General features: G+C 47.5%; 1 protein-coding gene across 1 annotated transcript; it reads right to left on the bottom strand.

Annotated features, from left to right (window-relative positions):
• Positions 1 to 7,083: 7,083 nt before the first annotated feature.
• Positions 7,084 to 8,634, bottom strand: DEFB121 (defensin beta 121). Its single transcript, XM_045810146.2, has 2 exons — positions 8,506 to 8,634; positions 7,084 to 7,315 (listed from the first exon to the last, which is right to left on the bottom strand). Exons 1-2 carry the CDS (start codon positions 8,561 to 8,563, stop codon positions 7,188 to 7,190), a joined length of 186 nt encoding a protein of 61 aa, XP_045666102.1. The 5' UTR covers positions 8,564 to 8,634; the 3' UTR covers positions 7,084 to 7,187.
• Positions 8,635 to 25,225: the final 16,591 nt, after the last annotated feature.

Below are 25,225 nucleotides of genomic sequence, written 5' to 3'. Positions count from 1 at the left end.
GTGGGCAGTGAATTATAGCAGGAGAGAATTTATATGAGATCAGCCAGGCCGAAGGACAGTGTGTAGCAGATGTCCTAGCAAACACAAGATGAGAGTGTGGGAAACTTGCCAGCGCCCGTGCCAATAGTGGCTTTCCTTCCTGCTGACGAGACAGATTAAAGCCTGTTGGCCTCTCAAGACCCACCAAAGAATTAATTAATTAGTACATAAATATATATTGGGGGGCGCCTGGGTGGCTCAGTTGGTTAAGCATCTGCTTTTGGCTCAGGTCTTGATCTTGATCTTGGGGTCCTGGGATCCAGCCCCGTGTCAAGCCCTGAGGTTGGTGGGGCTCCCTGCTCAGCCAGAAGTCTGCTTCTCCCTCTCCCTCTGCCCCTCCCAACCCCCCCACCTCCACTCATGCTCACTCTCTCTCTCTCTCTCTCTCATAAATAAATTTTAAAATATTTTTTTAAACTACATAAACATCTATCAAGAAACACCTTTTTAAAAAAATGCTTATTCTCAGCTTTCTAACAGAAGGATACATGGGCATATCTGTCTGAACCTTGAACTTGCCAATCTAGTTCCCAGTTCAGGGCTTTAGCATTTGTTATTTGTTCTTCCTGTCAAGTTCTTCCTGCAGACCTTCCCCGGCTGGCTCCTGTTTATCAGTCTTATCTTGAATGTCACCTCCTGCACAGGCTTTTCCTGGTCACCCTTGATAAGGGTACTCCTGCCTACAGTCACTCTGTGTCATTATAACTCGATTCACGACCTGCATAGATCTATCTGTTCTTTTCAATTGTATTTTACATGGTTAATCTTTGTGTCTCCACTAGAATGTCAGAAATCCGCCTTGTAACCCACTGCCCATAACATCACCTGGATTAGGATATTAATTCAACTGTTTCAACAGATATTCTCCCCAAACAAGGATTCCAAAAGATAGACATGAATTTCTTTCTTATGGAAAAATCTGGTCAAGCAGTTAAGTGTGGCAGCTTCCTGACTCCACAGGAAGCGAGAGTCCCCCCGGCTTGACGCTCTGCCGTCCTCCACGGGCCAGAGGGGAGAAAGAAGGAAATGAAGTGCGCGCCTTTCCCTTTTAGGGACACCGCTCGGAATCTGCACGCACGTCTTCCACTCCAGTCCATTGGCCAGAACTTACTCAGGTGGCCACACCTAGCTGCAGGGTGGGCTGGAAAGTTTTCTTCATTCTGGGCAACCATGGTTAGCTAAGATTCAGGGGTAGTCTTAAGTCTAAGAAGAAGGGAAGGACGGATATTGTGGAAGAGCTTGCGACTGCTGACACCCCCAGCACATCGCAGATACTCAGTAAACACCTGCGGTCGGAATAAATAACTTCCGTTGAGAAAGTGACCTGTGAGAAGTGATCTAAGGGGGGAGTAACCCAAGTCCTTCCAGAGTGTAGAGAAAGCACGTGACTGTGTCCCTTCAGTCCAGCATCTCAAGAAGCTGACCTAAGGACTGGGCTTCGGGCAGCACTTCAGAGACTATAAAAGGAGAAGACAGAAGAGAATTCTAGAATCCTAGAAGACCAGGATTGGAGCATGGGCTTTGATTTCACACAGATCTGAACTTGAGGGTTGGCCCTGACACTTGATACCTGTTGCCCCTGAGCGAGGTGAATTTCCTGAGCATCCTACAGTAAAATACAAATCAGAACTCTCCCTGATTTAATTAAATGGGAGGGATAACTTACTTACTAAATTGCTTAGCAAAGCCCCTGACACCTAGTAGGTGCTAACTATTCACCATCGCTATTGTTGTCTTTCATTGTCATTATCATCAGCCTCACATTTATCTTCTTTATTGCCCTCGGAAGGGCGATCATAAACCTCTGAGTGTGACAGAACTGAGGCTCGGTCAGGTGACACGAACTGGCGAAGGGCTTCCCGGGCAGGGAGAAGGACGGACGACAGAAAGGCCCATTTCCACAGAGGAAGGTCAGGAGAAGGGTCGGCAAACAGTGGTGGTTGGGAATGTTTGAGACAGAAGGGGAGACCCCGAGGGACATGGGGCAGCCACCACGTCCTCACCAGTGCCGTGCTCAGGGCTGGGGAAGCCATCCTGTGAGCAAGGGATCGTTTAGAGAGGACTGTAGGGGCACGGTCAGATTTTTATTTTTTAGCCTAGAAAAATCACTCTGGCGGCCCATATTGAAGATAATTGCCAGGCCAGAGGCAAGCAAGGGAAGAGTAGCAAGGAGGCTGTTTCTCCTCTGGGGAGAAATCGCAAGGCCAGCACTGTCGCCAGAAGCGCACGAGCAGAACAGGGGTGAAAGGAGAAAACATCCAACAAGTGCCGTGGAGATGCCAGGCGTTCGATCTGCGCCAGGCCCGGGCACCGAGCAGCTTGTGTGTCCTGGACGATGTCATTCACCGTCCGTGGGACTTGGCGCAGAACGAGACCCAGAGCCGGATGTTGGCAAGCCTGGGTTCTGAAGTTCGTCTCCTGCCTGTAGTACCTTGGAACGTGTTACCATCTCTGAGCCTGGTTCTTGGGCTATACGATGGGGGTAATAACAGTACCGACTTCGGAGGGTTGTTAAGGAGGACCAAATGAGCGAATCCACAGGAAGCCTTCAGTGAGGACACGTAACACACCTGACACTTCCTGACAGCAATAGAAGGAGTTGGTTTATTATTGTAACAGACCAGAAGATTCCAGGCCCCTCCTTGTGACAGTGCTTTGCAGTATTTCATGAGCCCCTTTATGAATCCTTGTAGGCAGAGATGACCAGGAAGCACTGGGGTGATTCAGAGAAACAGCCCTGACTGAGATAAGGAGAAACAGAAAAAGATGGGTTCATTGGTATCACACGTCTTTACTTGGGTATCTGAGTTTATATGTGCTTTGCACTGTGTTTATATGTACGTGTGTGTGTGTAAATTTGTGCAAAGCTGTGTATGCTCACATTTTGTGTATTTTGTGTATACTTTGTGTGCCTGGGTTATTTGTGCGTATTTTGTATATGTGAGTACTTGAATGTTTATGTGTATGTTTATACTTGCATGTCATCTGTGTGTAGGCTTGTAATTGGATGGGTGTGTGTTAGTGTGTTCTCAAGTACATGTGCGTGTGTGGATTTGTGCTCCGACCACCAAGTGCCAGGGCCTAGAGTTCTGTCCAGTTCAGCCCCATGGTCCCCCTTGAGGCCCTACGTGCTCTGACTCCAGAGCATGACAGTTGCGTGGTGATTTTCTGGGAAGCCAGGAGACCCGGGCCAAGGCTAAGGGCAGTGGGCAGCAGGGGGCAGGACTGCCAACGTGGCCAGTGGGGGAGAAGCCACTGTGGGAGAAAACACCAGGAGATAGGGAAAGAGGCAGACCTTGGTCAGAGAGCCAACTTGGCCCCTGGGAACGTGCGGTATCTCCTGAATCCTGCCAAGGCCAGAACAGACTGTGGCTTTGGCCTTTGTAAGGCCTCCCACACAGTACAGCCCGGCCAGTTCTCTAAGACCTGCGCCACCCACCCCCCGAAATCCGCACAGTTGCACTTTTCAGCTGCTGACATGCTGCCCACGCCCCGCAGCCTGAATCCCACGGTGCGGAGGGGAAGGCAGGTGCTAGCGATCGCATTCCCAGCAGGTCCCACACAGGCCATCGACTTCTACTCTATGTCGGCGAACCCTCCCTCTAACCTGTGAGGCTAATAATATGACAAGAAGGGGGGCCCCTGGGTGGCTCAGTCGGTTCAGCGTCTGACTTCAGCTCAGGTCATGATCTCGGGGTCCTGGGATCGAGCCCCGCATCAGGCTCCCTGATCAGCGGGGTGTCTGCTTGTCCCTCTCTCTCTGCCTGCTGCTCCCCCTGCTTGTGCGCTCTGTCTCTCAAATAAATAAAATCTTAAAAAAATATATATGGCAAGAAGGTAGAAGAAAATCGCACCATAAAATCACAGGCGTTCACAGATTCTTTGACTTGCACGCTCTCACGTCTTCTCGCTTTCCCAGTGAGGCAGGAGAAGTATCCAGATGAGGGGCTTTGGCTTGAGAGAGGCGAGATGAGGCCAAGTTTGCATGAAAGTGTGGCGAGGCTAGGAAAGAGGGGCTGGCAGCTGGAGAAGCCCCTACACCAGTATGTCCCTGACTGTGCCCTGCTTCAAGCACTGTGGGTGCTCGGGGGGCGTTGCTTCTAAAAGTCATTAACATGGTAATAGTCACACACCAGTCATGAAGGTGCCGCCACACTCAAGTCCCAGCGAATGCTTTATTTATCTGTATTTTAAGTTCAACGCCAAGACGCCACTTACAAAGTTGGGGAGATGCCCAATGTCAGTTACTGTTGGGGTCTCCTGTCTTCCTCCTCTTGATCCTACTAAGACCCCATGATTTCAGGAAACGAGGAGAATCTGCTCCTTACTTCATGACGACGATCTTCATTTCTCTTGCTCCTCACGCTCAGGCTACTGCGGATGAATTCCACCAGCCGTTCATCGGGCAGTTCTGGGCGTGGTGGGTGGTGAGAGAAGTGCAGGATGCCACTGGCGGGGGGGGTGGCAAGGGAAGTACCAGGAGGCACTCACGTGACCCTGAGGGCACGTGCCCCCCTATATGCTGCACCCAGGCACCCCCGCCTGCTTGCCCTACTCGCAGCCCTGGCAGTCAGAAAGGTCAGCCGTGGAAGGGAACACTCCGAGCGAAGGCAGAGGCTTAGGGGAATCCCTGGTAGCCATCACTTGAGCATCTGCAGACATTCAGCAACTGAATCCCTTTCTACTCTTTGGGTTTCGGCGGAAAGGAGGGCTGCTGTCCTACAGAAAACACTACAGAAAACATCAATGGCAAATACTCTTTTGCACCACTCTGAGAGTTGGTGGGCAGGCATATGACCCAGGCTCAGCCAACTGGATGCTCCAGCAAAGGACTTTGAATCTTAAAGGACCCAATTCAAACCACAGAGAAGGTGGAGACAACACTCCCATGGTGGCCAGCAGGCAGAAGCCGCCGTGGGAGAAGTCCAGGCAAGACTCCACGTGTCCAGTGCCAGGATGGCAATGCTGCTGGTGGGACCCCGGTAGATCCCCTCTGCTGCTCACTCTCCCGTGGTCCTTCCAAGCCCAATTGTCTAGACTTCCTATCAGTTCTATGAGCTATGTGGTATCTTTCCAAGAAATGCCCTTTCTGCTTAAGCTGGTCTCTGATGAACTCAAATCATGACATCCAATGACAAATTTGAGGTGTGTCATCATGAAATATGTTGAAGAATGTTGCTGTAGGCCACAAGGAACCCTTGTGAGATAGGGTGCCAGGATGTGGGGCAATATGACCTGGCAGGGAGATGAAAAGATCAGCAGCAAAACTCAAGGTAGAAAGCCCGGAGTGTGAGAAAGAGGAGGGAGGACGCCAAGGAGGGACTGAGCGGAGAGAGCAGCTCTGAATACAGTGCAGAATAGTAAGGTTTGCACGAAGCCATTGCCAAGGAAGACTCAAGAGGCCACAATGGCCGACCTGATACGAGAAGGGAAGAGGAGGGCATCCGAAGTCTTAACGGGAATCGAATGTGCATTAGCCTCTGTGCTGGGCATTTCCTACCAGTTATTTCATTTAATCTTACGACAACCCTGTGCCTCAGGTAGGGTGAATCCTCACTTTAGAGATGAGAAGATAAAACGGAGAAGGTTAAATGGCTTGCCTAGCATCATGCAGCAGATATGTGGTCAAGGATTTGAACCCCCAGACGTTCTGATTCTGAATCCAGTGTTCTTCCTTTGGCACTTTCAGTAAGACTTCAACACTGGGGCTGGAGGTTTCAACGGAGGGGTGTGCTGGGATGACGGAGGCAAGCCATAAGGCTAAGGCCAGTTTCAGTGTTCTCATATGAAGGGACTGGAGAGTGAGTAGGTGATGCCGAACAGAACCTCCCAACTCAGAATAACCAAGTCCTCTTTGATTAGTCAGCTAAGCAGCAAGGGTGGGGAATACTTGAGGCCACCCCTGAAATCACGGAGCTGGTGGTGGGAAGATCGCCATTGTCTCAGTTCAGGATCAGTCCTGGAAAAAGACGAGCCCACAATTCAATATCATGTGGCCCCAACTGGGAGGAAAGGAAAGAGACGGAGCAGGAACCCACATGGGGCCTGATACCAGCTCTCTGTTGGTTGAAGAAAACTAGGAGACACGATCCTAGAGTCCCTAACGGGTAGAACTGCAGGTCTTATCAGGGGAGGGATGCACCCTTTTGGAGTGAACATAGAGAAAAAGAAGCAGCCTGTATCTCAAGGCCCTAAAGCTACAGTGTCCAATATGATAACCAGTACTCACATTAAGCTCTCGAAACAGAAGTTTAGATTAAATTAAATTAAATTAAATTAAATTAAATTAAGTATTCCGTTCCCCAGTTACACTAGCCACGTTTCTTTTTCTTTTTACTTATATGTCTTCATGGAACTTAATGCCTTTTTGGGGGAAAAGATACTAATAAAAATCACATAATATGTATTTACAGAATGATTTTAAAAACAAATGATCTGCGTCTGCGTGATTGTCCTCTGCTGACTTTGCACACATACGCACCTTTAGAAAACATACAGTGCTCGTTAATGTTTCGTTTTCCATCGCAGGGGATGGCTTTCCTTTTTCAACCCACAGTATGTCTTGCAGAGTTAGGCATGTTTACGTCACCTTTTTTAAGTGAGACATAGTCGTCATTAGCATGGAGACTTCATTTCCCTACTGAGGGACGTTTAGAATGCTTTCCGGTTCTGCTTCCGTGTTACAAGCAAGGATGCCACAGGTGTCTCTGTGCACTGACTCACCAGCCACATTTCAAATGCTCAAGAGCCACCTGTGGCGGGTAGTTGCCATATTGGACAACACAGAGATGGGCTGTTCCATCATTGCAGAAAGTTCTCCTGGCAGTGCTGGTCTAGGAAGCAAGAATCAAACGGATAGAACTAACATTCCTCATTTATATCATCTGGGACGAGCCGTGGGCCAGCAGGCAAGGAGGAATGTGCAAAACAGACTGTTACTACCTACTGGTCCACCCCGTTCTCCCTAATCCGCACACACACCTTCCTTTGTTACTGATTCGTAAGTGTAATGAGGCCGAGCTGCAGACACAATGGTACAGCCAAGAATGATTTAATAGAACTGTGGGCTCTAACGACATTGGACTCAACGTTGGGCGAGAGTGGTCAGACTACAGGGGTTACCCCAGGCTTCCAGGTGCGCGTAAGGATCAAGTTTTGACAGGTATGTGCTTGGGGTTGACACAACACTTAGCTTCATCCGTGCATAATATATGGAAGACTTCATTCTGTTCACACGTTGTTCTGCACCTTCCCAACTTGCCCCAGCAACGCATGGCTGAAATTAAAAGGGAAGGAGAGAACAAAACAAAACAAAAAAAGGAGAAGGCAGGGTCAGTCTTGAAATAAAGCAGGGGGCTGAGAAAGGGGGAGGTCAAAGCCCAGCAGAGAAGACAATAGTGAGGGAAATAGGACCTATGTGGGGGAAAAGCCCTTACAAGACAGCCCTTACAAGATTTAGGAGAGATGATGGGCCATTATCCTTTCTTCTCCCATTTGTGTCCTCAGTCACAATCCCAAAGTCCACTTGGTGGCCTAGGACCTATGAGGCAGCTTCCCCTCCCTGGCCAGCTCCTTTGGGGAAGACAGGCGGTCCCCGTCTCTCCAAGGTTTCATCTCCCCCATAGTATAGGGTAGCTCGTATCAGCTCGCTTTCCCCTTTGCCCTCAGTTCCCTCTCTGACCGTATCAATGAACGGTACAGGAATCGGAAATACACCCATCTGGACACCTACCCGCAGGTCTTTTAGGGCACCGGTAAAATTCCCAAGAATGTCATACTCCCTTCTCCATGACATCCTGGGCCGTTTCGCTGGTCTTAACCAGCCAAGATAATTAGGAACAGCTGCTCTGCAGAACCCACAAGCTAAAGTAGCCCAGATAAATTGAGGTTGCCTAAGAATGGAATCAGAATCCTCAATCAGAGGGGCACCTGGGTGGCTCAGCATCTGCTTTTGGCTCAGGTCATGATCCCAGGGTCCTGGGATCGAGTCCTGCATGGGGCTCCTTGCTCAGCAGGGAGCCTGCTGCTCCCCTGCTTGTGCTTCCCTTTCCCTCTCTCCCTCTCTCTCTGACAAACAAATAAAATAGTTTTTTTAAAAGAATCCTCAATCAGAAATTCAGGAACCATTTTCACAGAGGCAACAATAGATCAAAATTCAAATCTCCCCCCCCCCAGTGTTTTTGGAAAAGTAGCCCGTTTTACTGTACTCCACACCCAAGTCTCTCTCTCGCATGTACCCTCTGCCCGGGTCACCATGCTCCACTTTTCCAGAGCAAACCAGAGATCAGAGTCGTCAAGTAATGGCGCTGGCAGGATCAGCTGCTATCAGACAACTCAAATTTTCCCTTGGCCACAGAGATCATCCAAAGGCCTCCGTGGACCCTGCGGTTCTCCTCGCCCAGGCTGCGAGAGCCCCCGGAATTCCCTGAACATGACCCCCTGCCCCTTGGGAGAGATCCTGTTTACCTTGGGTGACTCGGACCAGGAGCAGGATAACAGCCAAAACCAGGAGCATGAGCTTCATGAATGCTGGGGGCTCAGGGAGAGATTAAGAGGCTTGGAGCCTTCTGGGCTGGCAAGACAGGCAGAGGTCCCCATTCGGGGCAGTCGAGACTGGTATTTATTGCCCTGAGAAGCATGGCGGACCCATGATCAGTGAACCAGAAAGGGAACAGTCATTTAAGATTGGACAGACAGGCAAGTAGTCAACCACACTGGCTGATTGGCTACCGAATCCACCAGCTTGTCTGCACTCCCAGGGGGCCGGGACAGGGGGAAGAGACCTTAACAAAGAGAGGACACAGCCTTGCCTTTGAGGAGGTTTCTAACACAACTGGGGAGCCCAGAAGGGGGGAAATGTTTTTACTGTTGATTCATGTCTGGTAAAAGAAAAGAGAGAGAGCAATGAGACAGAAAAGGAGTGATACTCTGTGTTCCTTGGGTTCCTTCCAGCAATGAGGACACCCTATGATGTCCCATATGTTGGCGGTTCATTTAAAGGACAGTAAGGGAAGGGCAGAAGCAGAGGGAATACCTAATGGCCCCATGGCCATCATTCCCGGCAACGCACACATCAGCATTTGTGGAGTGGAATGAGCGGGAAGGCCACAGAGCTTTCTTTCAACAGTGTGTGTTTGAGAAGAACAAGGAGCATCTTCCTAGGGGCCAAAGGAAAGGCCAGTTTCTCCCATCGTGGTGTTTCCTGTAATGTACGGTAGATTGCATTATCGACCCCAATTTTACACCCTTATTTGAACCCACGCATTTGTAAGGTCTCACCCCAGGAGGAATACACTTCGCTCTCCCTCACTGTTGTCTTGGCTATGTGACTTGCTTTAGCCAGTGTCGCATGGGCAGAAGTGACAATGCTCCAGTCTTGAGCCTAGGCTTTAAGAGGTGATGAATGTCTTCACTCGCCTTTCTGTGCCTCCGCCATCCCCACGAGAAGAACGTGCTGGCTCACTGTAATGGAATCACCACTTTGGAAGCCAGTTTGATGGGGGTTTTGTTTTGTTTTGTTTTTAAGATTTATTCATTTATTTTAGAGAAAGACGTGGGGGGAAGAGGCAGAGGGAGAGAGAGAGAATCTCAAGCAGGCTCCACACTCAGCACAGGTCCCAACGCGGAGCTCAGTCCCAAGACCCTGAGATCATGACCTGAGCTGAAATTCAGAGTCGGACACTTAACCCACTGAGCCACCCAGGAGCCCTGGTGTTGTTTTGTTTTGTTTTAGTTTGATGGTTTCTTATAAAGTTAAACACACTTACCATACAATCCAGCAGTTCCATTCCTAGGTATTTATCCAAGATAAAAAAAGAGTTATGTCGACACCAAAAAGTGTACGTAAATTTTCACAGCAGCTTTATTTATCATAAATAGAAGCAACTTAAATATTCATCAAGTAGCAAAGAAATAAATGGCAGTTTATCCATATAATGGAATACTGCTCAGCAATAAAGACGCTTTAACTTTGCAGTTTGCGGGAATCTAAAAAGCATTGGACTGAGTGAAAGAAGCCAGGCCAAAAGAGAATATACTGAGTAAATCTATTTGTATGAAACTCTAGGAAGGACAAATCGAGTCTACTGTGACAAAAACCAAAAAACAAAAGACACATCAGTGGTTACCTGGGGCTGGTGGGAGGAGGCGGGCGTTGACTAAGATGGGACACAAGAGAGCTTTATTAAGATGATGAAAATGTTCTATACACAGGTGTCAAAACATCAAAATTTACCCACTTAAAATGGGTGTGTTTTATTTTATGGAAATTATAGCTGAGTGAAGTTGACTTCTCCAAAAACTAGTGCTCATTTTAAAAGATAAGCAACAGAATGAAATACATGACCTAAAATCACTTACATAAAATAAAAATACTCTGGGGCGCCTGGGTGGCACAGCGGTTAAGCGCCTGCCTTCAGCTCAGGGCGTGATCCTGGCGTTATGGGATCGAGCCCCATATCAGGCTCTTCTGCTATGAGCCTGCTTCTTCCTCTCCCACTCCCCCTGCTTGTGTTCCCTCTCTCGCTGGCTGTCTCTAACTCTGTCGAATAAATAAATAAAATCTTTAAAAAATAAATAAATAAATAAAATAAATAAATAAATAAAAATACTCTGAAAAGGTTCATATTAAAACATTGGAAGAGCTGCCTATGAAGGACATGGATGGGAGCTGATCGTGGGGATAAAAAAATCAATAAATCAGTAAAAATAAAACAAAAGAAAGTCTTCTCATAAGACCAACAATGACAAATTTGCTGTAAATAATTAACTCAATCCTTGCAACAGACAACTGAAAGAAAGAAAAAAGTGCTCTTCGACAGGGGCTTTCTTCTAAGGATTACGAGTGAGGAAATCAGCGCTGTGAACTGGAACTCATTTCCTTTCGTGCCAGAAAGGGTGGCTGAAGAGAAGCCCAGGGTGCCCTTTGAGTTCACAAGGCCCAGGGCAAAACCAAAGGCACAGCTTCCTCCATTTTGAGGAAGAAGATTGTTTCTAGAGTCGTGAAGGACTGGAGAGAGAGAGAGGAGAGTAACTCATGGGAACCCCATTCGTGCAGAAGCTTAGTCTTGACGGGACCTCCTTTGTACGTCCAAAGAACGCTTTAAGGCACAGAATTTGTCCCACACTAAACTGTTTCGAGATCCACTTCCCCTCCAGTAAAGGACGTCGTCATAACCCTGCGTGTTTGTTATGCTGATTAGAGGACAGGTGGCCTAATGAGGAAATGACCTGAATCCAACATGTACGTCATTTAGCACCAGCAACACTGGTTTTCAGCAGTAAAGGAGACTCTCATAAAAGACCACTTCCCGTCTACATCCTGCTTCATTGCCGTCTTTGAGGGTGGGGACACTGGAGGGTGGTGGGGAAAGAGGATGAGGCTACTGGCCCACGCGAGGCTCGGAGATTGTGTGGCTTTCTCTTTATTTCTATGACATGTCGGCCCTCTGGCTCCTGGGTTATGTGTAATTAGCAATGGCAGTGGATATGCCGGCACGTTTCCCTCAAGTTTCTTGAAATGTTGTATGACAATCTATCACCAGGGCCAGTGCGGGGGAATTAAAAAAAAAAAAAATTGTTTGAAACCAAACAAATCTGGGTTCAAATCCTCACTCTACCGCTGATCAGCCATGTGGCTTTTTTTTTTAAGTTTTTATTTAAATTCTAGTTAGTGAACATACAGTGCAATATTAGTTTCAGGTGTGCAATATAGTGATTCAACACTTCCGTACAACAGCCTGCACTCATCCTGGTAAGTGTGCTCTTAATCCCTAGCCCCTGTTTCACCCATCCTTCCCCCCACCTCCCCTCTGGTAACCCTCAGTCTGTTCTCTGTAGTTAAGTCTGTTTCTTGGTTTGCCTCTCTCTCTCTTTTTTTCCCCTTTGCTCGCTTGCTTTGTTTCTTAAATCCCACATATGAGTGAAATCATACGGTATTTGTCTTTCTCTGACTGACTTATTTCACTTAGCATTACCCTCTCTAGCTCGGTCCATGTCGTTGCAAATGGCAAGATTTCACTCTTCTTTATGGCCGAGTAATATATGTGTATATATATGATATATGAACAAATCAGTTAATGCCTTTGACTTTGAACAAACCAGTTAATGCCCTTGAACCTCAGTTTGCCATTCCTAATACGGAGACAGCACCGCTGACCTCAGAGGTTCGCTGTGAAGATGAAGAAGGTAATAGTTGTAAAGCACATAGAACGGTGTGGAACAGTGTCTGGCATACAGGAAAGCCCAGGTGACCGGTCGCTGTCGGTATCTACCATGGATTCTCGTCTGCCTTGACTTCTTGGAGCCTTTGACCGTCGGTCTCTCTCCTCCCTGCAGCTCTCCTGGCTCTGCTCTCTTGTCAACACAGTCAGTATTCCATTAAGGGGGCAAGGATTGTCAGGGATTCAGAGACCTCTCTGCTCCCTGTGCTTTTTCAAGTCAAGGTTGAAAATATCAAAACTAACTAAACTAATTTCAAGCCTAAGATCCAGAGTGTTTACCCAGAATCCAGGCTCAAGGACAGATCTGTCCTCTGTGTCTGAAGCCTATACAATGTATCTCTTTTCGAGCTCCGGGGAAAGAGCTATCAGAGCACGTTTCAAAGTGTATCCGTTTCTAGCTCTTTCGCGCCTCCCAGGATGACTTCACTGGCTTCTTTACAGTGGCCCAGACCTTTCTAGAAGCTGCTCTTTCTCTCAATGCATCATTTCATTTGTCTTCTTTCCCAGGAATCAACCACTGCTGTCTCCAGGTCAGGACTTGTTTTCATCCCTCCTAGAATATCTTTCTCTAACTGCCCCCACCCCACAACCTGGCGCCCGTATGCAGACCACGTTAAGTTTCCTGTGGACTAGTGCTCGGGACATAGTGGCAGAGGAACTATCTAAGGGGGTTCCGGTCCCTAAAATGCTTACAGCTTCTTTAGGAAAATGGAAAGCAACCATTTTTAGATGAGCTTCCAAAAACACTTCAAAAATGTTTGCTAAATAAATCAGATCTTGATTAAGCATCTACGATGAACAAGGTACTCTGTTGAGCCTCAGAAGTACAAAACACTGTAGGACACTGTCCCCTAGTAGCCAACTGTATCAGGACAAACTACGTTGTGATGCCGCGGGGGGTCGGGGGGCAGGGAGAAGACTCTTGGTGGCTTATAAGAACAGAGGTTTATTTTTCCCTCGCGCTGCGTGTCCGCCGCAGGCTGGCTGGAAACGCTGCTCCACATCTTCTTACTCAGGAGCCCCAACTGACGCACTGATGGAGAGCCACTCGATTGTTGCTGAGTGCCACGGCAGCGGGGAAACAGAGCTCTGGGGTCTTGAACCGCCCCTCGCATGGCCCGACCTTGGAAGTAATAGGCAGGGTGTAACTCCCTGGCTACAACGGCGGCGTGGCCCCATCCAGCCACAAGAGGGCCAGGAAGTGCGATCCTCCCACAGACCCAGAAAGCAGAAAGCAGGACATACATGATCACAGTGGTCGGGTGGAATGGCCACATGAGTAAAAGCAATACAAAGTTGTCTGTGCTGCATCAAAATAAAAAATTAAAATTAAAAAAAACACCATATTCCAGTAGAACAGGACATGGGACAATCAGCGAAGACCAGAGTGGTCAGGGACGCTTCATGGAGGAGCTTCTCAGAGTCTTGAGGGAAGACAGGTTTCAGAGAAATAGCAGAGGGGAGGGTGTGAGGACGTATTGCAGGTAGGGGAGCGGTGTGAACAGAGCAGTGGCAGCTGGCATGCTTGCGAGCTGCTTGGAAACAATGAAAAATACTGCATGGCTGTAGCTGGGAGTTCATGCACGCTACGATGTTACGGAATTGCACAGCCGTAAGACTGTCAAAGTCTTGAATGCAAATATTAGAAACTAGACTTGGTTCTGGGGTCAAAATCAAAACATCGAGAGAGGCTAAGAAGGTTGGGCTCTGGTCCCCCCTCCCTTCTCCCTTCCAGCTGTAACCTGAGCATCTTTCCTTTGGTCTGTTTGATACCTGCAGTTCCATTCAAGTTTTTGTTTTTAAAAAGTTTTCTGCTGCTTTAAAAAAAAGATTGAGGGGCGCCTGGGTGGCACAGTGGTTAAGCGTCTGCCTTCGGCTCAGGGCGTGATCCCGGCGTTATGGGATCAAGCCCCACATCAGGCTCCTCCACTATGAGCCTGCTTCTTCCTCTCCCACTCCCCCTGCTTGTGTTCCCTCTCTCGCTGGCTGTCTCTATCTCTGTCGAATAAATAAATAAAATCTTTTTAAAAAATAAATAAATAAATAAATAAAAATTAAAAAAAGATTGAAAATCCCTGATGTTAAAAGTATGGGGCCCTTTTTTTTTTTTTTAAGTTTTTGAGCATAGATTCTTGGAATTCAGAACTAAGAGGCTGTCTCATCTGTGATGTATTGAAAACAAAAATTCACTCTAAACAACCCTCACCTTTTCTCTTAAAACACTTGCAGTGATGGAAAAATTAGTACATGTCAAGATAGCACATTCCGTCCCTGGAGTCCTGTCATTTTGGAGGTTATTATTTCTACTGAACCAGAATGTACCCTCCACAACACTTCCCCACCATCCAGATTTCTGCCCTCGAACAGCTACAGAGAAGAAGACAAAAAAAAAAAAAAAAAAAAGTCCAAGTCAAATACTGGAAGACAGCTACCGTGGGTCCCTTTGGTCTTTTCTCTTCCGGCTCATCATCCCAAATTTCTTCTCTCTACACTGAAAGTAGGGCTACATGCTCTCTTCTTCTCATGAGATCTCTCAACATACTTCTCTTCCTTTATTAAAGTGGCAGACACCCCAAAGGAGATGTTTAAAGAAGAAGAAGGCCCAGTAGCTTGTCTATACAAGGCCTCCCTCCAAATTAGAATATATTCTGGGTCTGGGAGAAAACTTATGTGGTCCTTCGATTTGAACCCCCATTAATAACCAGGGACTTAAGAAAACCAAGGCACCTCAGGTAGGATCTTGTCGTGGTTAAGAGTGGAGGCCCTGGGAATAGACATATCTGGGTGATATCCTAGGTCCAACCCTTATTAAGTGGGTGATACATACATCACTTAGCTTCCTTGAAATTTTTCTGATCAATAAAATAGGTTGTTTTAGGTCTGGTTTCCTTGGAGGCAGAGTCTGAAACAGGGATTTGGTGCACATGATTTCTTAAGGGGGTATTCTTACGAAAAGGAGCACGGGGGAGCAGGACAGGGCGGCGGAGCTAAGCAAGGATGCGCTCCCAGCTGGAGAGCGTCTTCGGCCTGAGCTACGGGGAACCTGCAGCGTGAATTGTACCAGAGCCCGTCCTGCCTGGAGGCAAGAAGACCCTCCTTGTGTATTTCTGTGTCAGTCAGTCTTGGTGACAGACTGCCTCTGAAGGGAAGGTGATAAAAGCCTCGGGGCAAGGCAGCGTCCATGCCATCTGGCCAAGGGCAATTCTTCTGAAAAGGGGGCATCTGTGACCCTCACAGCAACACCCACGGCAGCTGGGGATGGGCGCCCTGGGTCACGAAGGAGTCTGGTCAAAGCATCACCAGCATCCACCATTGCTGATAATAATGTCGATAGTAAAACAATAGCATATTTTGCAAAAAATTATCAGTGTCAGTTACAGAAAGTGACAAACACTCTCTCCTCGACCAAACTCCGCTCAGCCTCCCCTGGACTCTTTTTCAACTGGGTCTCAACTTGTAGGCTCCCCGGGTTGTCTCTGCATTGCTCAACTTTAGCAAGAATTCTGCCAACTTGGTCTAAGTGGAATCCCCCCATCCTCCATATTTGATCACCCTTGATATCTGATCAGGTTCCTGATCCTTCACGGTCCCCCCAGGTGATGTCTATTCACCCTACCACCAGCAAGAATCCTGCTAGGTGATTTTAGCCAGAATCCCCCCCCCCCACACACACACACCCCTGATGCTTTCTGCTGTGGTCTGAATGTTTGTATCCCCTGCCTCCCAAATTCGTAAATTGAGATCCTAATGCCCACTGTGATGGTATTAGGAGGAGGGGTCTTTGGGAGGTAATTAGGTCATGGGGGGGGACCCTCATGAATGGGATCAGTGCCCTTATAAAAAGAGACTCCCCAGAGTTTCCTCAATCTTTCCGCTGTGTGAGGTTATAGAGAAAAGACAACCATCTACGAGGAAACAGGCCCTCACCAAATACTGAACCTGCCAGCACCACGGTCTTGGACTTCTCAGCCTATAGAACTGTGAGAAATTAGTGTTTGCTGTTTATAAGCTGCCCAGTTTATGGTATTTTTGTGGTAGCAACCTGAATGGACTAAGACATTTACTCTTGGTAATTTTCCGTCCGCTGACCCTCACCCCTCCCTGGGTGTAAATTCCCACCTGTCCACGCCATATTCAGGATTGAGCCCCATTCCACCATGAGGTTTCTTTTTCCCTATTGCAACAGTCCTGAATAAAATCTGTTTTCATCATTTTTTTTTAAGATTTTATTTATTTACTTGACAGAGAGAGACAGCCAGCGAGAGAGGGAACACAGGCAGGGGGAGTGGGAGAGGAAGAAGCAGGCTCCCAGCGGAGGAGCCCGATGTGGGTCTCGATCCCAGAACGCTGGGGTCACGCCCTGAGCCAAAGGCAGACGCTTAACGACTGCACCACCCAGGCGCCCCTGTTTTCATCATTTTTAACTACTGTTCAAGTCTGTTTTTTCTTTGACAAAATGATACACTCAAAAAATGTTAAAATTGTTTTAAAATGATACAGATGAAGTACTTGAATGTCTGATACATAGAAATTACTTAACAAATGTTCGCATTTGTTGAAGAAAAGAAATGTATTTTTTGGTTTTTGTCCCTGGCTCCCTCCTCCTTTGTAATTTCCTAAGCAGTAAATGTCCTAGGAGCATCCTCTGTTCTAAAGATTTTATTTATTTATTTTAGAGACAGAGAGAGCCTGAGTGGGGAGGGGCACAGGGAGAAGGAGAGAGAGAATCTGAAGCAGACTCAGCACTGAGCACGGAGCCTGACGTGGGCTCGATCCCACAATCCTGAGATCATGACCTGAGCTAAAACCAACTGAGCCACCCAGGCGCCCCACATCTTTTGTTCTAAGATTTGGTTATGGGCCCCAGTTCCTGATACAGAGTTTCTAAATCTCTTTGAATTTCCTGGGTGATAAGAACATCTTTTTTTTCCAATGAGGCAACTCTCGGTGAGCACCTGTATCCTTCAGGATGGTGGCTGGTCACTTGAAAAACCAAGGAAAGATTAGAAGCTTAGAACTTTCAGCCTGACCCCCAGGAGAGAAGAAGGGCTAGAAATTGAGTTAATGATTGATCTACATGATAAAGCCTTTATGAGGAAGCCTTCATAAAAATCCCTAAATTACGGGGTTTAGAGAGCTTCCAGGTTGGTAAACATACCTATGTGCCAGGAGGGTAGCTCACCCCAACTCCATTGGGACAAAAGCTCTGCACTCAAGATCCTTCTCCATCTCTCTTCCATCTGGCTGTTGATCCGTATCCTTTATCATATCCTTTATTATATAATAAACTGATACGTGTAATTGTTTCCCTGAGTTCTGTGAGCTGTTCTAGCAAATTATCAATCCCAAGGAGGGTGTCGTGGGGACCTCAATTTATAGCTGGTTGGTCAAAAGTACAGGTGACAAGCTGGGACTTGGAGTTAGTATCTGAGGTGGGGGCAGTCCTGTGGGTCTGAGTCCTTACCTTGTAGAGTCTAACTCCAGTAAATAGTGTCAGCAATGAAATGAATTGTAGGACACAAGCTGGGGTTGGAGAATTGGTCAGTGGGGGGGGGGGGAAGCCCACACATTTGGTGACCAGCAGTGAAATGGTGTGAGTCATACACAGAAGGAACACAGAGTCCTTCTCGTCACAGCACTGCTGTTGATACTAAGAGAAGCACCATTTCCTTCAGTCTTCTCTCCCATTCCGTAGGTTGCCTTTTCAGTTTGTTGATCATTTCTTCTGCTGTGCAGAACCTTTTTAGTTTGATGTTTATTTTTGGTTTTATCCCTTGTGCTTTTGGTATCCTATCCGTGAAATCAATGCCAAGACCAATGTCAAGGAGCTCCCTACATTTTCTTCTAGGAGTTTAATGGTACAAGTCTTACATTTAAGTCTTTAATCCATTTTGAGTTAATTTTTGTAAATGGTGAAAGATATTTTCATTCCTTTGAGTGTGAGTATCCAGTTTTCCCATCACCATTTATGAAAAGACTATCTTTTCTCTGTTGAATACTCTTGGCTCCCTTGTCAAATATTAGGTGACCATGTACGTGTGGGTTTATTTCTTGACTCGCAATTCTGCTCCATTGGTCTGTGTGTCATTTTTACATCAGTTTCATACTGTTTTTATTACCATAGATAGCTTTGTAATATAGTTTGAAATCATGATGCTTACAGCTTTGTTCTTCTTTCTCAGGATTGCTCTGGATATTCAAGATCTTTCGTGGTTCCATGCAAATTTTAGGATTTTTTTTTTCTGTTTCTGTAAAAAAAAAAAAAAGGTCCTTGGAGTCTTGATAGGAATTGCACTGAGTCCATAAATGTCTTTGGGTGTGTGGACGTGTTCACAATACTAGGTTTTCTGATCCATGAAAGTGAGATTCCTTTCCATTTATTTGTATCTTTTTCAATTTCTTTTATCAAAGCCTTGTAGTTTTCAGTATAGAGATCTTTCACTTTCTTGGTTAAATTTATTCTGAAGTACTTTATTACTTATGATGCTATTGTAAATGGGATTGTTTTATTTATTTCTTTTTCAAATAATTCATTGTTAGTGTACAGAAACACAATTGATTTTTGTATGTTGGCTTTGTATTCTGCAACTTTGATAAATTTGCTTATTAGTACTAAGTTTTTTGGTGGGGCCTTTAGGATGTGTTATATATAAGATCATGTCATCCACAGAGAAAATTTTATTTCCTCCTTTCCAATTTGGATGCCTTTCATTTCTTTTTCTTGCCAGATTGCTCTGGCTAAGTCTCCTAGTACTATATAAATATAAGTGGCGAGAGTGGCCCCTTTTGTCTTGCTCCTGATCTTAGAGGGAAAGCTTTCAACCTTTCACAGCTGAGTATGACGTGCTCTGAGGTCTGGGGGCAGGGGATGTTGTGTCTGGCTGGACTCCACAGTTGGGTGGGCCTGCTGGCTGGGCTGTGTATTCAGGCAGAGCTGCTGGCTGGGCTCCACGGTCAGAGGGGACCACTGCAAGGGCTCTGCAGTCACCTTTGGTTGGATGAGCTCTCAGGCTGGTGACACGCTGGTACCACTGGGTGTTATCTGCCACTGGACCCAGCTGACGCTGGGCTCCGTAATCACCCCTGGTCAAGTGGGATCTCAGGCTGTGCTCCCAGACCAGCTGGCGCAACCAGCTGAGTCTCATGTTCAGGTAGGGCCACAGCAGGGCTTCGTGGTGTGGTCCAATGAGACCTTGGGCTGTGCTCCGCTGTCCGGTGGGGCTGTAGCCTGTGTCTTGAAGTTGAGCAAGGCCAGTGGCTGTGCTCTGCTGTTGGGCAAAGTTCCCGGCCGTACTCAGGTCAGGAGTTGCCTCCGGCTGTATTCCACCGTCGGGCGGCACTGGAGGCTGCGCTCCGTGGTCAGTGGGGTTGCTGTTCAGACCCCCTTGTCACACGGGGCTACAGCCTATGTGTGACAGTTGGGTGGAGTCACTGGCTGGGTTCCCAGCCTGGGTGAGGCCACAGGCTGTCTTCAACAATTAGGACAGGCTATAGGCTAGGCTGGGCTGCGGGACAAGGATGTAGGCTGTTGGCTCCTCCTCTGGAAGTACCATAGGCTGGGTTCCAAAGCTGCCCAGAGTCACTGTTCAGGCTCCCTGGTTATGTGGAGCCAGAGGCTACGTGCTTAACGTCGGGCAGAGCTGCTGGCTTGGCTCCCTGCCCAAGCATGGCTGTAGGATAGGCTCTGGGGCTGTCCAGGTTCTCCCGCCAGGCTCCTGGTCAGCAGGACCGGAGGCTGTACTTCGCATGGGCAGAGCTGCAAATTTGCTTCCCTGCCTGGGCAGGCCATAGAATGTGCACCATGGCTGGTGCTGCTCTTTGGCTGGGGACATAAAGCACGTGGAACTGCCCACTGAGCTCCCTGGCCATTTGGAGTCACAGGCTTGGCTCTGCAGAGGGACAGAAATGCTGGCTGGGATCTCTGCTCAGGTCCACTGCAGGCAGGAATGCAGTCCAGGAACTGAGTACTGGCTGGTGTAAGCCCTGCTCCCTTCTCCATCTCTATCTGATTCCCAGCAGTCAAACCCTGCAGATTCTCCCAATGATGCTCGTGAAGCAGGACCCCAGTGAGCCCCTCTGAAAGCATCTCACAAGAGCGCAGCTGAATGTCCATCTTAGGTTCTCTTTCTCCCCCCGGAGAAGCCATAGACCTGGGGGGGGGGGGTCCCTCCTGGTGGAGCACTGTGCTGGCCTGGGGGAGGGGTGGTACCATCAAAGTGTACGGTTTTTCCCCATTTCTGAGGTCCAGGAGGTGTTTCCATCTCACCCCCAGGTTCTGGAATTGCCACAGTGCTGTCTTGTCTACGGAGAGTTGCTAGTTGGTCTTTTTGTGAAGGGAACTGAAGTTGAGAATGACCTATGTCACCATCTTAATGATATCACTCCCCCCCCCCCACTTAGTTCCTCGAGGAACTTAGGAAATCAGGGGACCCTGATTGGATGGAAACCACATTTCCACTCTCTGGAGGTATGAAGGTTTGTACGGAATACAGACCGTGTCATAAAAAACAAAGTTGTACTTCCTGCACACACGGAGAAAGAACTGTCCAGGGCCGAGGGAAGGCTAGAGAGGAGGCAGGGGGCAGGTATGTAGGGGGGAGACAGAAAGGACTCTGTAGCTGATAAAAGAATCAAGTAAGTACTCAGCCCCACAGCAACACCCAGGTTTGGAATCAGAGCCAGAAGAGCAACAAAGTTTGGGGGGGCGTCTTGGTGCCAAGTCCGACACTGCAGGGCTAAAGCTGGGGAAACCCTTGCTCTTCCTGACTAGTTCTGGTTCCAGGGCCAGGGCAGAGCCAAGCTTTTCACTGAGGGGAGCAGAAAGAGTTGAGGCCAGGCAGTGCCCTTCCAGGGGAACACAGCCCACTGCACTACTACAGACGGAGAGAGAGAAAGGGGACACGTAGCTCTTTGCAGTGAGGGTAAAGAGGGAGAGGAGGTACTTCTGCTCAGATATGGTGACCTAAATCCACACTTGCTTGTTCCTGAAACACCACGGAGACAACAGCAAAGGGGTGTTACTTGTGGTATTAAAACCACAGGGACGAAAGGAAACAGTAAAAGAAACAGTAACAAACCGTTGTGAACCCCGGAAGCAGAAGTGGTTCTTAAGAGAGCTGAGAAGAGAAACCGCTAAGCCAGCAGCTCAGAGGAGGCGGGATCTGGGCCACCAAGCTCCCAGGGGTCACGGGCTTGGCCGTGGCCAGCTCTTTCTGGGAGTAGAGTAAATGGGGTCTCCAACGCAAGGCTCCATGAAAATCTGCACAGCCCAGATCTCCTCTCCCGTGTCACAACTGACTTTCCTTCTCCTTTCTGAGCAGACAACTAGAGCTTTCTTATCTGCAGAGGCTGACACATGGTCTCTGGACAGGGGAGAGGGGACACGATGCCATTTGAGAGCAGGGATATCATACTGAACATGGGAGAGTCGAGTGAAGTTGTACACATTTAATGTTCACACACAGCCTTCTTTTCCACCTCGGCTTTGAGGACTGTGACAGGCAGATTTATACATTTTGAGCAGGAATTTGGAGAAATCTGAGCAAACCCAGAGGAAAAAACCCCTGAGGACGCAGACACTGTTCAGGCCGCTGTAGCAAACTACCGTTGACCGGGGGGCTTACACGGCAAGCGCTCACTGCTCCCAGTTCCGGAGCAGATTCAGCGTCTGGTGAGGCTCTGCTTCCTGGTTGATAAATGGAATCTTCTCACTGCGTCTTCACATGGCAGATAGGCGGAGAGAGCTCTGGGGGGTCTCTTCTTATGAAGACACTAATCCCCTTCACAAGGGCCCTAAGCACGTCCCAAAGGCCCCCTTTCACCATCACATTGGCGGTTGGGATTTCAACATACGAATTTGAGAGGAACACAAACGTTCAGGTCATAAAGATCGCAGAGCATTCTTCCCAGGAAAATTTGACCAGTCCAAGAGCAAATGCCTGAAGACACATGCACTGTGTGTTCTTCACGAAAATAAGCCAGTTAGTGGTGGCCCACCCAAAACAGAAACATATAACCAACAACCACTAGCCAGATGAGGAAAGCTTCTAACATACAAAAAAAAGAGAAGAGGGGTGGGTGACAAAGAGAAAAAACAACTTAAAAAAAAAAACAAAACAGATTATCCAGGGGACAACGTCATCAGAAAAATCATCAAAATAAAAGAAGCTATTAAGACCATGACATTAGAACAGGATACTGTTTTTAAAAAGAAAAAAGAGAGAGAGAAAAAAAAACTTTAGTGAATAAAAGTACAAAGATAAAATTCCTAGAAATCGGATTTAGTGAAAGAGATCCAAGCAGTAGGGAAAATAGAAGAAAATGAGAGAATTAGTCAGGGAATCCCACATTGGAAAAATAAGAATTCCAGAAATCGGGATCAGGAAACACAAAGGGCAGGAAGTCATCAAAGACGTAAGTCAAGAAAAAAAGTCCTAGAATTGAAGGATGTGGCATTTCCAGACTGATGGGGCCCTGGAGAGCTCAGCGGAACTGATTAGAATAATCCTACAAAAATGTAGGCCCATCATCATGAAACTTCAACATCTGTAGTGAAGAGAACATCGTAAAAGCTGTCAGAGAGAAAGCACAGTTTATATGCAAAGAGACGAGCTTCAGAAGGGCTTCAGATTTCTCCATGGTGACCCTAGATGTTGAAAGGCCATGGAGCGATGCCTTCAAAATTTTGAGAGGAAATCATTTCCAATACGGAATGAGTGACCACGCTAAATTAACCAAGTGTGAGGTTAGTCCATGGAGGTCAGACTTTTCCAGAGCCATCAGGAGATTCTCTGCCAAAATAAAGGAGTAGATCAGGAAAGTCCTCGGATCCAGAAAGCAGGTATTCATCTCAGGAGGAAATCAAAGAGAATCTTCCAGGATGATGTAAATGGTGACCCCGGGGGCAGCAGATCAGCAGGCATGGAGGCACCCGGCTCAGTGTGGAGCGGGGGCAAGGGCCTGGGGGCAAGGTCTTCAGGCAGGTAAAATTGATAAGAGACCTAATGATTCTGGACATACTCAAAGGAGATGACAGACAGCTAAATTCTCATTTTTCAGAGCAGGAATTCAATGGGTAATACCTAAAACTGAAACTCCAGGCTCAATCTCATGACCCTGAGATCATGACCTGAGCCAAAACTAAGAGTCAGACCCTTAACTAACTGCCCCACCCAGGCACCCCTAAGATCTTATTTTTAAGTCATCTGTAACGCCCAGCACGGGGCTCGAACTCACAACCTTGAGATCAAGAGTTGCACGCTCCACCTGCTAAGCCAGCCAGGAGCCCTGAGAAATAATGAATTTTTAATGTATAAAACCACTGAGTTTTGAAATGCTTTGTTGCACAGCAAAAGCTAAAAAAAAATCATCCTTTCCTTCCACTATTAAAGGAATAACGTGCCAGTTATTAAGTTACTGTGTATCAGATGCAAACCAACCCTTCTATCCTCCGCTCTGTGATGCAGGGGTTGTGACTGCAAACTGCCTCTCTCGATTCCCTGCCAGTTCCTGATGGGCTCCTGCCAACAGGGGGCGATAGAGGGAGACTGCAGGCTGAAGGAGAAGAAAGGACTTGCTCCTTCCCCTTTCTCCCTGTCCTCTCCGTGCGCATTCAGCAGCGGCCTTTCACCTGTGTGCAACAGCTAGTTTTAGGCTCCTTGAGATTTTTTTAAAGGCTTTATTTTTGTAGAGCAGTCTTACAATAAAATTAAGAGGAAACTACAGAGATTTCCCAGCGGTCCCCTGCTCACACTCATAAATAGCCTCCCCATTATCAACAACCCCTAGCATTTGTGACAATCGCTGAGCCTACACCGACACGTCATAATCAGCCAAAGTGCATAGTTTACATTAGGGTTCCCTCTTGGTGTTGTACATTCTATGGGTTTGGACAAATACATGACATATCCATCATTATAATATCATATAGGGTATTTTCAGTGCCATAAAATGTCCCCTGGGCTCCGCCTACTCATCTCTCTTCTCCTCCCTCCATCCCCGGCAATCCCTGACTTTTTTTTATAGTCCCCATAGTTCTGCCTGTGCCCTGTAGTTGGAATCATACAGAACGCAGCCTTCCCAGGTTGGCTTCTTTCACTCAGTAACACGCATTTAGATTCCTCCATGTCTATGCGAACTCCTTTCCTTTTAGCCCTGAATAACATCCGCTGTTTGGTGCACCCCTTCAGTTATCCATCCACCTACGGGAGGACATCTTGGTTGCTCCCCAGTTTGCGCAATTACGGCTCGAGCTGCTCTGAGCGTCACGTGCAGGTTTCTGTGTGAACATAAGTGTTCAACTCCTTTGGGTAAATACCACACAGCGTGTTTGCTGGATCTTCTGAAAAAAGTGGATTTCGTTTTGTAAGAGACCACCAAACTGTTTTCCAAAGTGGCTGTACCGTGTTGCACTCCCACGAGCAACGTGCTGCACGCCCTTGCCGGCATCTGGCGGTGTCGGTGTTCCAGACTTGAAGCATTCTAATAGGCATCTAATGCGATCTCAACGTTGTTTTAACTTGTATTTCCTCGCTGACACGTGGAGCATTTTTTCATATGATTAGTTGCCATCTGTACGTGTCCTTTGGTGAGGCGTCCGTTAAGATCTTTGGCCTCTTTTTCAATCAGGCTGTTTGCTTTCTTGCTACTGAGTTTTCCACATTTTGTGAATCGCACTCCTAACACAGGTCTTTTTTTTTTTTTTTAAGATTTTATTTATTTGAGAGAGAAAGCATGCACGTGGGGTGTGGGGGGGGAGAGGGAGAAGGAGAGAGAATCGCAAACAGACTCCCTGCTGAGTGTGGAGCCCAACACGACCTGAGATCATGACCTGAGCCGAAATCAAGAGTCCGGTGCTTGGGGCGCCTGGGTAGCGCAGTTGTTAAAGCGTCTGCCTTCGGCTCAGGGCGTGATCCCGGCGTTCCGGAACTGAGTCCCACATCGGGCTCCTCTGCTGGGAGCCTGCT

Source organism: Ursus americanus, chromosome 22, assembly GCF_024610735.1.
Source record: "Ursus americanus isolate L20-20 chromosome 22, mUrsAme1.1.p, whole genome shotgun sequence".
Lineage (NCBI taxonomy): Eukaryota > Metazoa > Chordata > Mammalia > Carnivora > Ursidae > Ursus > Ursus americanus.
This window is presented reverse-complemented; position numbering and strand designations above follow the sequence as displayed.

Coding starts and splice junctions, on each gene's coding strand:
- DEFB121 (XM_045810146.2), bottom strand. CDS start 8,563: ATGAAGCTCATGCTCCTGGTTTTGGCTGTTATCCTGCTCCTGGTCCGA. Junction 7,316..8,505: donor CCTGGTCCGAGTCACCCAAG/GTAAACAGGATC, acceptor TTTTAATTTCAG/CCATGCGTTGCTGGGGCAAG.